We start from the raw sequence: 14,692 nt of genomic DNA, 5'->3' as shown, positions 1-14,692 counted from the left end.
GCCTTCAGGGATCCAACTGTGAACTGAATGAGTAAACTACTTTTATATACTTTACACAAGTTTGCGGTGTGTTTATTCTTTTAAGAGGAATATAAGGGAACTTACCAGGAACCTACTAGTGAGAAGCTTAAATAAGCCTGCAACCAGCTATCCGCTGTGCATTTAAAAGGGGAATGTAAAACTCTGCTAAGAGTTTGCTAGCGGAAGTTAGGAAGCATATTAATAAACAAGATTTCCTCTCCTGCCACCCTGAACATTCCAACAGGATGTCGATGGAGAAAACCAACCACCCTCAAACAGAATTACAACATAGCTGCTTTAATAGATTGAGATGCAGGAGGAGCTTTTGACCGACCGACCGACCGCCCACTCCCCAGGAGAAAGGTATTGGCGAGCACTGGGTCACAATCCGCTGGGCTAAGTCAGGTGAAGCAGAAGGCAAGCATAGTATGACATTCCCCATGAAAGCTGTAGCACAGCTCCTTCGCCCTGAAGGGCCAGCACCACCCCACTCAGGCTATGTTCTCAATAATGGCCTCATCCTGATCAAGAGGGGCCACATCTGGGTCCTTGACCGCACCAGAGTCTGCACTGCTTGCCTGCAAAGCAAGGGAGAGAGGAGAAAGAAGTGTGAGGGGCCAGTTTGGGGGGAGGAGAGAAAAGTCCTGTGGCTGAGAGAATGAAACTCCCAGCTCTCCAAATCCACCTCCCTCCTCCATTCCAGAGCAACAGGTGAGGCACCACAAGCAGGAAGGCTGCCCCTCCCTAACAGGTTTGTCCCCCCTTCTCCTTTCGGTTTCCTGGGGTGTTGGAAGGTGCCAGGAGCCCAAATCCCCAGAGGCGTCTTTGCCCATGAGTCACATCCCAGGTATCAAAGCTCTGCCCCCTCTGCAGGTGGGCCCAGGCCCATGCCAGAGAATCCCAGAAGGGACCGCCAGGGGTCATCTAGTCTGAGCTAATCCATTCAAGTGTTGAGCAGCTCTTCCCATCAGAAAGTTCTTCCCGATGCTTTGTCAGAATCTCCTTCTTTGCCATTTGAATCTGTTGGGCAGAAAACAAGCCTGTTTCATTTAGGTTTCTGAGAGTGCAAACTGTTCTGCTTCTTTTTAAAAGGTAGCCATGCTACTGGCATCTCCCAGTCTCTATTCCTATTCCGCCCCCTTTCCTGCATCAAATCTGGTCTTTGCTAGCACCCATTTTTGCCCTTGTTATGGAGTGGGGAGAGAGATGGATTCAGAACTCAGGGCTTGGGACTTTGTTTGCTCGAAGGAGGAGACATGAGAGTCTTCTTCAGATATCTGAAGGGCTCTTCCGTGGAAGATGGAGCAAGACTGTTTTCGGCTGCTACCAGAGGTTTGGACCTCAGTCAGTGGATTGAAATTACAAGAAAGGAGATTCCAGCTAAACATCAGGAAGAACTTTGTGACAGTAAGAGCTGTTCGACAGTGGAATGGACTCCCTCGGGGTGGGGGGGGCACCCTCCAGCCCCCCAGTCCCTCCCAGCTACCTTCCGGGTGCAGCAGAGGAGGCGGAGGCTGTATGCAAGGCAGAAGAGAGCAATCGCCAGGGCAGCAACGGAGAAAATGAGCAGCAAGACCTTCACAGCAAAGGCCACGCCCTGGGGAGGAAAGGAGAAACAGAGGAAAATACCACATTCAGGCCGTTGCTCCAAACTGCAGGAGGGTGCAGCAGGTTTGGGGGAGGCTGCTGCTCTGGCCCCCAATCATGTAACAGGGCAAGCACCTGATCCACAATGGGACTCTGCTCACCATGAGATCCCATAAGATTCGCTCGCAGTTTCTCTGTCTCCAGTCATAGCCCGGGCTGGGCAGGATTGAAGAAGGTCCCCATCTGGTCTGGCACACATCCTTGCTCCAGTTGAAGGTCTGGTCAAGGTTTGGGATCCAAGCGATGCCTTTCGTCAGAGCCACAATTCCGGCCACAACGCTGGCCAAATTGAAGATGGTGGCCACATGGACCTGGTTCCAGAAAATGTCAGGTGAGCTGCCTGGAGTCCAGCAGAGAACCTTGGGTAGGGTTGGGGCAGTTGGGCAGAGCTGCTCAGGCTTTTGGGGGACTGGAGGTGGGGGAGAGGCTGAGCCTCCATTTCTCAGCATAGGTCTACCAGTCACTTCCCTTTTCCCCTTACACGTAAGCTGAAACCTCATAGAATCACAGAACTGTAGAGTTGGAAGGGGTCCCAAGGGTCATCTAGTCCAACCCCCTGAAATGCAGGAATCACACAGCTAAAGAATACCTGACCCAGGGATCTTTGAGATCAAAAGCAGGCAACGCAGGTTTTTCCTGGCACCTGCCCCACTTACCCAGAAGCCAGCACGTCTCTCACCCACGATGGATAAGGCACCAGAGAGCATGACCTGTGAAGGGGGAAAGGCCAGAGTGAATGAAGTGGGGCAGAGGGTAGGGAGACGCACAACTCCTGCTGCTCCTGGAACCACCAGAAGTGGCCTGCCCCACGTCTGAGTGGATCTTCCTCAGCCGCTTCAGTGGCCGGGGCACTGAATCACAGAACTGTGGAGCTGGAAGGGACCTCAAGGATCATCTAGCTCCACCCCTGCAATGCAGGAATCTCAGCTGAAGCATCCTTGAAGGACAGCCACCCCACATCTGGTCCAAGGAAGGAGAGTCCACCACCTCCCAAGGGAGTCACACTGTCCAACAGCTCTTGCTACCAGAAACCAGCCAGCGGTCTCTTGGGTCTCTGTAAACCTGGAAGTAGGTCCGGGATAGGAAATAAAGGCCACATGGAGGGCCAGCTGTCTGCCTAGTGGAGGACTGGGAGACGTCTGGGGCTGCTGCAGGTGCCACTGGACTCCTAACCCCCAGCAGCCAGCATGCCCAGTGGTCAAGAATCCAGGCTTATCTCTGCTCCTGTCCACCCACCACCTGCCATATCATAATGGCCCTTGCTCTTCTGACCTTCTCAGTAGATGGTGACCTTGTGTTGTCATGGGAGGCATAGCTGCATCTCTCTCTCCCTCCTTCCTGTCGATTTCTCCCCCCCCCCCCGCCTTACTGCTGTTTTCACTATTGGATGTTTTAGACTGTAATCTCCTTGGGGCAGGGACCTGCCTCTTTGTTGCCTATATAGCTGACTTGTGCCCTGCTTGCTCATGGCAAGGTGTTGGTTCTCATCAGCCACAATCCTCAGGGAGCCTTGTTGCCCCAGGTGCAGTACAGGAAGAAGAATCCTGACCTGATCAATCGCTCAAGCTTGTTGTGAGGCTGAAGTGTGCAAAGTGCCCCTGAACATGTATGAAGTGCTTCATAAACTGAAATTCACTTCCAAGCATGGCAGCTGCCCAGGACTCACCAGACCTCCCATCCAGTAAGGCGCTCCTGACCGTATGTAGAATAAATGTCCATAGTCGTTCACCACCCCAAGACTGATGACCACAATTCCCAGCAGGATCTGGGCCCCCTGAAAGGCAAATCCACCAAGGTTAATAATAATAATAATAATAATAATAATAATAATAATAATAATAATAATATTTTTATTGTCATTGCCCCCTTCGGGGACAACGAAATTACTTGACTGCTCCATAAAAACACTAATTAAACAATACAGTAAGGTTTTCTCACAAAGGAAGCAAGATGCATGTTTCATAGAACTGTGGCATTGCAGAGTTGGAAGGGATCCCCAGGGGTCATCTAGTCCACCCCTGCAATGCTGGAACTCAAGCATCCATGACAAATGGCCACCTAACCTCTGCTTAGAAACCTTCCATGAAAGAGAGCTCACATCCTCCAGCTCTTACTGTCAGGAAGGACTTCCTGAGGTTTAGTCAGAATCTCCTTTTTTGCAACCTGAAGCCATTGGATTGAGTCCTCCCCCCCCCCCCCCGAGCAGCAGAAAGCAAGCTTCTTCCGCCTTCCATGTGACAGCCCTTGAGATATCCAGAGATGGCCATCGTGTCATCTCTCAGTGACACATACAAGAGACAGTAAGTGGCTCTGTCGACTTGGACTACTGCCATGCGCTCTGTGTGGGGCTACCTTTGAAGGTGACCCGGAAACTGCAATTAATCCAGGATGAGGCAGCTAGATTGGTGTCTGGGACTGGCCGCCGGGACCACATATCACCGGTCCAGAGAGATCTGCATTGGCTCCCAGTACGTTTCCGAGCACAATTCAAAGTGTTGGCGTTGACCTTTAAAGCCCTAAACGGTCTCGGTCCAGTAGACCTGAAGGAGCGTCTCCACCCCCATTGTTCTGCCTGGACACTGAGGTCCAGCTCCGAGGGCCTTCTGGTGGTTCCCTCCCTGCGAGAAGCCAAGTTACAGGGAACCAGGCAGAGGGCCTTCTTGGTGGTGGCGCCCGCCCTGTGGAACACCCTCCCACCAAATGTGAAAGAGATAAACAACTATCTGACATTTAGAAGACATTTGATGGCAGTCCTGTTTAGGGAAGTTTTTAATGTCTGACATTTTGATGTATTTTTAATCCTTGTTGGAAGCCGCCCAGAGTGGCTAGTGTGATTAGTATAAATCACATGAGATGTCTGAGAAGAGTGTGGGAACGGAAGACTGTTTTATCTCTTCAGTCTGAGAGTGTTATTAGACTATACTTTCGCTTTTGCTGTATGCTTTCTGTTTTCTGCCAGAGTTTGGAGGACACAGACGTGATTATGCATTCTCTGTATATATTGTGAATAAAACGTAGTTTAGATCTACGGATGTCTCTATCTTCTTGCTGCGTGATGCCAGAAGACTGGTGTGCACTTTGCAAAGTGTCGCAGAGGGGCACTCTGGAGTGAAGGGACATGCCATTCCAGAGACGTGCCTACTGGGAGACGCTGGGAGGTACTGGGGGTCTGCCGTGCCCCCCAGGAGCGTTTGCCAGTCTTTGGTTTTCCGTGTGTGTGTGTTAGTTCCATAGTTTAACTCAGTGGTTTTCAATCAGTGTGCCATGGCACCCTGGGGTACCTTGAATGATGGTCCGGAGTGCCGTGGGCAACACTGGCCTCTGATGTGCCTTCCCTTCCTCTGATGTGCTCTGATGTCTGTGCCTCCCACAGGCTTGCACAGCTGTTTGCTGCAGCAGAGGCTGCCAGAAGGACTCCCAAGGAGACGTGAGAGGAGGCTGAGGAAACACTCCACAAGGCAGGGTCTTCAAAAAAGGGCGAGAGGCTGCAGGCAAGGGGGGACACAACCCCTGAGCCCCACAGGGGTGCCACAGAAAGAATGTACTTGGTCAAGGGAGGTGTGGACGCAAAAAAGTTGAACTATATTCTGCACGTTCTGAAAGAAAAGACTTCTATCATGTCACCTCTTGCTCTTTATAGGCCTGGGGACTCCACTTTTGTGGGTTCCTCAGCGACCGACTACTGCTGTTCGACAAAGTAAAGCTGTCTCAAACATCACAATGTTGTGTTGATGGAAGAAATCCACCACACACCCCCATGGCTCCATCCCTATCTCAGCACACCTGAGATGAAGGGAAAGGGGGGGGGATGCAGTGCTCAGACATCACTGGCGCATCTTTTCACTCCCACCTCCTCCTGCAAACCCATTTATGTAGGAGAATCTCTCCATTTTATTCCATCTCTGAATCCATTTTGCACAGTTAGAGCTTTGCAGTCTGAAATCTGTGTGTGCACTTTCCTGATAGAAGAGGCAGAAGTGTGTGCAAGCCTTGCTCTCTTACAGTTCTTAGAGCAATGAAAAGGAATGAAATGCAAGTAGATGTGAAGATGGAGAATGAAGCACTAGGCAATCAGCCAAGCATCAAGAAGGGAACAAAAGTATCAACAGAGAGAACCGAAAGCAAACATGGGCAGACCACTAATATGAGGAGCAATTGCTCAGAAGACAATGAGGAAAGACACTTGAAGATGCCTTTGTATTTGTAGACGTTATTACAATGAGGAGGTTGGGCTGGGCCAGTCAGAAGAAAGAAAGGGTCTCTGAGTGGATTAAGAATGACAACATGTTGTAACTGTGCAGCCGCGATGGGAAAGCATTGATGCAGTTTTCTGGTCAGGTCTTCATTGAGTGTGTAGTTGGACAGGCATCATCAAAGGTAGCCTCTCTGATATTTGGGGAAGGTTATCCTACATAGGTAAAGGTAAAGGGACCCCTGACCATTAGGTTCAGTCGTGGCCGACTCTGGGCTTGCAGCGCTCATCTCGCTTTATTGGCCGAGGGAGCCAGCATCCAGCTTCTGGGTCATGTGGCCAGCAGGACTAAGCTGCTTCTGGCGAACCAGAGCAGCACACGGAAACGCCGTTTACCTTCCTGCCGGAGCAGTACCTATTTATCTACTTGCGCTTTGACATGCTTTCGAACTGCTAGGTTGGCAGGAGCAGGGACCCAGCAACAGGAGCTCACCCCGTCATTGCAGGGATTCGAACTGCCGACCTTCTGATCGGCAAATCCTAGGCTCTGTGCTTTAACCCACAGCGCCACCCATGTCCCTTAAAAGCCTAATTCTTCACTTAAAGCCTGTGTCTATTGGCGCTCCTTCAGGGAACTCAGCTTAAGGCAAACCCTTTAAACTTTCTCCAACCTTTACATTCTGCAAACACAATTGCTTGTCCTGAATTCTGTTCTTCTGGGATTGGCCTTCAGGGCATGTGGCCCAATCCTGCACATGCTTCCTTGGAAGTGAGCCCCTTCATTTAATGGCCCTGCTCCCTAGTGAGTGTCCATCAGATTGTGTAGCCAGTTAGTACACACACACACACACACACACACACACACACTTACCCCCAAAACTTTCTGCTCCCCATTGCAATGGAGCAAGAAACGGCGGGCTGTTGTGGGGGCAGAGGCTGGAGACTGCTGGGTCTTCTGTGTGGGCTCCTGCTGCCTTGCCCAGCACTGGCCCACAGCCTTGAACAGGTAAGAGAGAGAAGACTCCTGGTTGATGGTGATGTTGATGACATTCTTGTCTGAGATCTCCGCAGGAACCTTTTGCTCATTCAGCGTGAGAAAGCTAGTCGACATCTTGGCCTCTTCCAGTGAGTACAGGTGACAGCAAGAGGCACCTGGAGGGACACGCAGAGCAATGTGTTACTTTGTATATTGCAACATTCATTGGTAATGATGGTTGCACGTCACTCCAATCTCCTTGTGGTGTGAGACTCCATCGGTTCTGGTGCTTACCCAGGGTTCATGTTTCGTTGGAAATGAGGCGCAGCAGAGACTGTGGTGTCTTTATGATATATGGTTTACTTACACATATGTACAACCTGATGGGGCTTACCCACCTGGTTAGGTGTCCCATCTGGGAGAAGGAAAACTGATCTTAAACCTCTGCTGCCTTGAGGGACATCTCTGGGAGAAGACAAGGCTAAAGAGTAAATCCTCCACAAATCCTGATGGAGTCCCCAAGATGGTTGGATAGCCCCTCGAACGCCTCCTTCTGGCAACTCCTGCAGCCAAGCTAGTGCCAAACGTACTGCTCTGCTTTCCTTTGGAGCCCATCGGCGAGGCTGAGAGGGGGGTCTTGACATCTGGGCAGCCCAGGACCTCTAGACACACTGCCCAGACTTGCGCCCTGGGGAGGTCCCTTCAGGGCTGCTAATGCACTGGTTGTACTGCACCCCCAGAGGTGCACTCTGTTGTCTCTTGAGACAGACAGATGTCAACAACAAACAACCTGAGCCTATGATGGAGGGGCTCATAGCATCCCCCCCCCCTTTTAAAAAAGGTCTTTTCCTCCGTAGCCACAGCAGTGAATTCCAACAGAAATCCAACATTTCTCTCAATTGTTGCTTGCTGCTTGACCTCTGGTCACATCACTTCCACCTTCAGCTCTGATCTGTCCTTCTTACTACCGTGTGAGTTGAGGGGGGGGCCTTATATTTCAACACTTGCTGGATCCAAAGGCTAGAAGGAGCTCACATACAGCCTACTTCTGTCCCAAACTCAAAACACTATTTTAAGACTGTTTCCACAAACATTTGAAACTTGTGGTGAGGTATGTGAGGCTGATAGGCAATAACTGGCCTAAGATTACGCCCAGTGAGCTTCACGGCTGAGTGAGAATTCGAACCGAAGTCTCACCCGGGTCCTATTCCAAAGCTTTAACCACTGCAGCCCACTGGCTCTGGGAAGTGAGCTTATGAGAATTCACCCAAATTCAGCCGAATGATTGCCTGCAAGATACATCAGGCTGGTACTGCCTAAACTGTCTTGCTCTCCATCACACACGAGGGATTGGCTTGCTGGCTCAGTGCTCACAATTGCAAACACAAGCTAAAACCTCAGCTTTAAAAAAAATGCCCTGAAGAAGCCACTGCTTCTTATCAGCCCAATGTGTATGGTGTGGCTCTGCCCTATAGGTAGGATCAAGAGGATTATAAATGTGGAAGCCAAGAATGGTGGACTTGCAAGGAACCCCAAGCCAGGGCTATGGCTCCATGGCATTCTGTGGGCACCGTTGTGATGCCTGAGGTACGATGAGCCAGATTTCCTGTTTGGATCCACAGCCATTCTGGTGGGATTCTCAGAGAACCAAACCCCGGGGGACACTCACCCTCGGCAGAAATGTGGGCACAGGCTGGGCTGGCTGCTGCTGGGGCCCAGAGAGGCTCCTGGGTGTTGGCTGGCGATGCCAGCGGCTGAGGCTGTGCTGCTCCCAGGCGCTCCTCTTCTGTGCAGATGCTGTGGCAGGAAGCAGCGAGCAAAACCAATAAATAAGCCTCTTCCTGTAACAATTACCTCAGAGGGAATTTCCAGCCTTGAAAGCGCTGGGGCTGAGCGTGCGAGGAAAGCGTTTGTCCTCCTGCTGAACCCGCGACGCGGCTGGCCAAGAGAACAAGCCCTGCCAGACCCGTCCTGGGGCCCTGGGAGGAACTCAACAAGCTGCTACTCTGGACATTGAAATGGAGAAGGGCCTTTGTAACAGCAAGAGTCCGGATACCAGCTGCTGGTGGTCAAAAGTGGGGAAAGCGCTGCTCCTGCACCCGGGTCCCGCTTGGGGCACCACAAGGAGAAGATGCCGGACCGTTTGGCCTGATCCAGCTGCTGCAGAGCTCTGCTTAGCTTCCTATGGTTCCTAAACGGTCCCTCAAGACCTCGTTGGGCTGCCGCTCCCACCATCCCCAGTCACCGTATCTGCAGGAGCCGCGGTCCAGCAGTGTCCACAGAGCACCAGGTGGGCTTCCTCTGCAGGATCAAGGAGTCGTTCCTCTGACTCAATGCGTTCCCAATTCGTCTCCTTGCTCAGTAAGCCTGCCACCCTTGTGCTCCCCAGCAGCAGATAGAGTTTGGAAAATGTGGCAGAGAAGAGCTCTGTCCACTAGCAGAATCCCAGAGAGCAGAGCTGAGCCTCCATGTCCAGAGGTTTTCTACCTATGAGCAAAGCAGCTGTCTAGAAAGAGCCCTTGGAAAGTTCCCGCCGGGGGGATCTGATCATCCAGCAGGGAGCTTCCTTGGGATCGAGGAGGCATTGAGGGGACGGGGGATGTTTCGTTTTGAAAGCTCCTGAGCCCCAGCACTGCTGAGCTCCACCTGAACCCCCCCCCCTCTCTCTCTCCCCCACCCCCAATACCTCAGAAAGGTGTACTGGTCTGATCCTAAACTCCCAGTAGCCCAAATGTCCAGTCTCTGGGCACGTGGGGACCCTAAAACCCAGAGACTGGCAACCAAGCACACTTCAGCAGTCAAATTAAGGAGTTTTATTGGGAATCAAAGGGGAAGCAGGCAGAAGGCAAAAGCAGCGTAGGAAACAAACCTGAGTGCTGTGGCTCCACAACTCAGGACCTGAGGAGAACCTGCTGGATCAGGGCCATGGCTCACCTGGCCCAGCATCCTGCTCCCACAGGGGCCAAACAACTCTAACAAGGATGACGGTTTTATTATTTATATGTGGCCCATCTGACTGGGTTTCCCCAGCCCCTCTGGGCGCCTCCCAACGAAATATTAAAAACACAATAAAACATCAACCATTAAAAGCTCCCCTGTACAGGGCTGCCTTCAGATGTCTTCCTAAAGTCAGATACAGTGGTACCTTGGGTTACATGCGCTTCAGGTTACAGACTCCGCTAACCCAGAAATAGTACCTCGGGTTAAGAACTTTGCTTCAGGATGAGAACAGAAATCGTGCAGTGGCGGCAGCAGGACGCCCCATTAGCTAAAGTGGTGCTTCAGGTTCAGAACAGTTTCAGGTTAAGAACGGACCTCCGGTATGAATTAAATACTTAACCCAAGGTACCACTGTAGTTATCTCTCTGTCTTACACCTGATGGTAGGGCATTCCACAGGAGCAGAGGTAGAGTGGTCTGCCCCAGGGAGGTTCCATAAGAAGACCCTGACGGACCCGGCCAGTGGCCCACCTAGTCCCGCCTCCTGGCCTTGCAGTGGCCAACCAGATGCCCCTTATGGGAAACCAGCAAGCTGCACCTGAGCAAGAACACCTCTCCCTTCCTGCAGTTTCCAGGAACTGGGATTCAGGAGCTGCGCAGGGCTGTGCTCATAGCTTTCTCCTCCATGAATATGACTTCTTGTGGGCAGAAGTCTTTTGTCGGGCTGCCTAAAGGGAGGCCATTGGGAGGTGTGTGTTTTTAAAGTCCAGGCTCTCGAGTTTCCATCCATCCTCAGCTGCCGTCCTCTTCGTGGTCAGGATAGGTGCCGGGGGAGTCACAAAGCAGGATTCACAAAAGACCCAGGACCCAGCAGGCCCAGACTCAGGGAGCAGGCGGTGCCAAGACACTGGGTGGTGCAGCAAGAATTGCGTCTGCCAAATTCTGGGCGAAACAACAAACTCCAGCCCTGGAAGAGACGGGAACAGGCTGTTAGGCAGACGACTTGACGTTATGAGAAAACAATGAGAGGGAACATGAGGCAAGCAAAAAGGCCGCCTTTCGCATACAGACTCCTGGTGTCTGAACGGGAGGAGCTGCCGACCCAATGTTTGGGGGAGGGGCGAGAAAGGCACCTCCCATTATAAAGGATCGTTGGGAAAATCAAACTGCTGTGATACAAATCCGTGGTGTGACTGTACTTGGGATGCTGTGGACATCTCTGGTCACCTCACCTCACTTGTATAGCTGGGGAAGGTTCAGAAAAGGGCCACCCAAATGACCCGGGGGGGGGGGAGCGACTTCTGTCAGAAACAGCTGCAGAGTTTGGGAAAAGCAAGTAAGAGGCGCCACGATAGAAGTTTGTAAAATGATGCCTGGCAGGACAAAAGTGGTTAGCAAATATGCACAGCTTGTGGACTTGACATATAGAATTAGAGAACAAGAAGAACATACGTTTAGAGAAGATTGGAAAATGTTTATTGAATATATGGGGGGATTGTGTGCACTTGAAAATGTTGGCAGATAAATTCAACAGTGTAAAGAAGTTTGGATGGATGTAATAATGGAATGCGGAATGGTTTAGTTTACCTAAAATATGCAGGGATTTATGAAATGCAAAATGAACCATGGAAAGAGAGGAAGGGAAGACTTTGATATTTTAAAGGTAAAGGTATGACATGCTTTTGAACTGCTAAGTTGGCGGGAGCAGGGACCAAGCAACAGGAGCTCACGGGGATTCGAACTGCCAACCTTCTGATCAGCAAGTCCTAGGCTCTGTGTTTTAGACCACAGTGCCACCTGCATCCCATATGTGTGTGTGTGTGTGTGTGTGTGTGTGTGTTTATTTTTTAAATATATTTTAAGGATGTTTAAATGAGTATTGTAAATTGTAAAACAGAGATAGATAGATGATAGATAGATGATAGATAGTTAGATAGATAGATAGATGATAGATAGATATAGATATAGATAGATAGATAGATAGATAGATAGATAGATAGATAGATATAGATATATATAGATGGAGAGCCAGTGTGGTGTAGTGGTTAAGAGCGGTAGTCTCGTAATCTGGGGAACCGGGTTCGCTTCTCCGCTCCTCCACCTGCAGCTGCTGGGTGACCTTGGGCCAGTCACACTTCTCTGAAGTCTCTCAGCCTCACTCACCTCACAGAGTTTGTTGTGGGGGAGGAAGGGAAAGGAGAATGTTAGCCGCTTTGAGACTCCTGAAGGGGAGTGAAAGGCGGGATATCAAATCCAAACTCTTCTTCTTCTTCTTCTAGATAGATAGATAGATAGATAGATGATAGATAGAGATAGAGATAGAGATAGAGATAGAGATAGAGATAGAGATAGAGAGATATAGATAGATGATAGATATGAGAAAGTGGTTAGCGAAAAGTTTTCCTCTCTCTCTCTCATAACACCAGAACTTATGAGCTGCCCATGAAGCTGAAGTTTGGAAGATTCAGGACAGATGAAAGAAAGTTCGTAGTTAAACTGTGGAACTCCCTCCCACAGGACCTGCCTGGCTTTTTTAGAAGGATTAGACAAATCCGTGGAGGAGGAGGAGGGTATCAATGGCTACCAGCCAGGATGGCTCTGTTCCGCCCTCCCCTGTCGGAGGCAGGAAGTGCTTCTGAATCCCAGGTGCCGGAAACCAAGGAGTGGAGAGTTCCTCCTGCGCTCAGATCCTGCTTGCTGCTTTCCCTTTGAGGCCACTGTGAGAACAGGATGGCGGACTAGATGAGCCACTTTGGTCTGATCCTGCAGCCAGGCTCTTCCTCTGTTCTTATGGAACCTCCAGGGCCTGAGGCAGTCTATCTCTCCTCCTAGGTTCTTAGGGTTACTTGGCCACTGTGAGAACAGGAGGTTGGACTGGACTGGCCTCATCTTCTGTTCCTGCGGAAGGTGGGCTGGGCTGTCAGATGCAGCCGGCAGCCTCCTCCTTCTTTTTCCCAGGTTCTCTCTGCCCGGGCATCACCTCATCCGGAATGAAGGCCGAGGGCCTTCCCCACTGGGCTGGGATAAGAGGGAGGAAGTGAGCCGAAAAATGCAGCCAGGCAGCCTAAGGGATTAGCCCTTGATAAGGGGAAAGATGCAGGCTGTTTACTCAGGGAGCCCAGAGGAAGTAAAGGGCTGGGGGATTTCAGCAGCTGAGATGGCCAGGCTACCCAGAAAAGGCAATTGATAAGGCATGATCAGGTATCCTGGCAGACAGGAGAGAAGCAACACTCTCAAATTTCACCACCTCTTTCTGTGATGTATGGATGATGTTTTGAGGGGTGGTCTTGAGCTACAGGGGAGGCAATCTCAAAAGTCTATATAAGGGCTTGCACACCATTGTTCGGGGCCCCTCCTGCGTGTGGCTGTGAGACCCTGTTGCAACAGTTTAATAAAGATCAGACTTACTAGCTGCTTTGCTTCTCAATATTCTCTGCTTGGCCTCTATCATTTTCTCCTACCAATATGCAGGCTCTTGGATACCCCATAAGGGAAAAAGGAGCTGTTTTTTCTTATAACAGTATGAAGCTGAATGTTGAAAGATTCAGGACAGATAAAAGGAGGCAGGTCATAGTTAAACTGTGGAACTCCCTCCCACAGGAAACAGCGATGGTTGCCTACCTGTGGGGCCTTTAAAGGGGGTTGTGCATGTTCCTGGCGGAGGAGAGGGCTGTGGGTTTCCGTTTGGATCGTTTGCCTGTTTTACGTGCACAGAAAACAACAGATCTAGCCGAGATCTGTGCTGAACGTTGCAGCGCGTCCCTGACTATTATTTCTGTGCAATTATAAGATTACTGGGTAATCTTAGACGGTTGCATAACATTGGAAGGGGCGTGGCTGTGTCTCTCTCGCCAAGGGCCCTTCGAAGCCTTCCCCCTTCGCCTCCATACTGGGGAACTGAATACATTGCTTTGGGAGGTGAGACCAAGCTTTCAGGGCGAAGAGTTCGATTTCAGGGCACTTCTTTCGTGGCATGGTCCCAATCCAGCTCAGCTAAGAGCCAGGCTGGGTAGCCTACCATGCTGGGACAAATCTCCGCTCAGCCAGTTGCGATCTGTTAACTTCCCCTTCCTTGCAAGGATTGGATGAAAAGTGGGAAGAGCGTAAGATAGATAAAACTTTATTCGCATTAGCCAATGGCCCTGGCAGCATAAAACAAGCAATATATACAAATAAAAAGACAGCAATGGGTGAAAAGGGCAGTCAAATGACCAAGATTAACGTTCAGATAGTGCCTCTTAATCTCATTGCACCCTCGATAAACCCAGCAACCTTTGCTGTTGTCTGATCATTTTGATCTAATAAAAGAAAGACCAATGTGGCCTCAGATGGGCGGCCTGGGATGGTGAGTGAGCGTGGGGTGATGATCTCATTCCTCAGATCTTGATAAAGGGGAGAGGACAGGAGAACTGAGAGCGTAAGAACATCAGAACAGCTTGCTGGATGAGGCCTGGCCAGGACATGAGAACTGCTCCGCAGGATCAGTCCAGCATCGTGTTCTCACGGTGGCCAACCAGAGGCCCCTTATGCGAAGCCTGCAAGCAGGATCCGAGCACAAGAGCGACCCCCCCCCCCCGTGGCTGCTTGTGAAGCACTGCCGCTTCTGACTGGGGAGGCAGAGCAGAGCCGCCCTGGCCAGCAGCCACCAAAGGCCCTCTCCTCCGAGGTGAAATGGGCTGGCCCTCTTCTGAAGCCATCCAAGTTGGTGGCCACGATTGCCTCCTGTGGGAGGGAGTTCCATAGATTAACTCTGTGCCACATGAAGGAGGACTTTGTTTTCTCTGCCCTGAATCTTCCAGCTTCGCTCCTGAGTTCTAGTGTCAGGAGAGAGGGAGGAAAACTTCTCTCCATCCACTTTCTCCACGCCAGGCGTAATCTTACAGTATTCTACCATCCTCTCACCATTCCTCCTCTAAA

At 50.8% G+C, this 14,692-nt stretch overlaps 1 protein-coding gene across 2 annotated transcripts; it reads right to left on the bottom strand.

The window, feature by feature from the left end:
- Positions 1-302: 302 nt before the first annotated feature.
- Positions 303-10,737, bottom strand: LOC310663126 (transmembrane protein 176B-like). 2 transcript variants are annotated; one of them, XM_083410767.1, is made up of 7 exons: positions 8,506-10,737; positions 6,732-7,012; positions 3,335-3,442; positions 2,325-2,378; positions 1,770-1,979; positions 1,508-1,618; positions 303-599 (listed from the first exon to the last, which is right to left on the bottom strand). In XM_083410767.1, exons 2-7 carry the CDS (start codon positions 6,969-6,971, stop codon positions 513-515), a joined length of 810 nt encoding a protein of 269 aa, XP_083266893.1. In that variant the 5' UTR covers positions 6,972-7,012; positions 8,506-10,737; the 3' UTR covers positions 303-512. The 2 variants fall into 2 exon arrangements, with proteins under 2 accessions (XP_083266893.1, XP_083266894.1); XM_083410768.1 differs by lacking the exon at positions 3,335-3,442 and having other exon boundaries at positions 8,506-8,652.
- Positions 10,738-14,692: the final 3,955 nt, after the last annotated feature.

This window comes from Podarcis tiliguerta (genome assembly GCF_965153285.1).
Source record: "Podarcis tiliguerta genome assembly, chromosome: 13".
NCBI lineage: Eukaryota > Metazoa > Chordata > Lepidosauria > Squamata > Lacertidae > Podarcis > Podarcis tiliguerta.
This window is presented reverse-complemented; position numbering and strand designations above follow the sequence as displayed.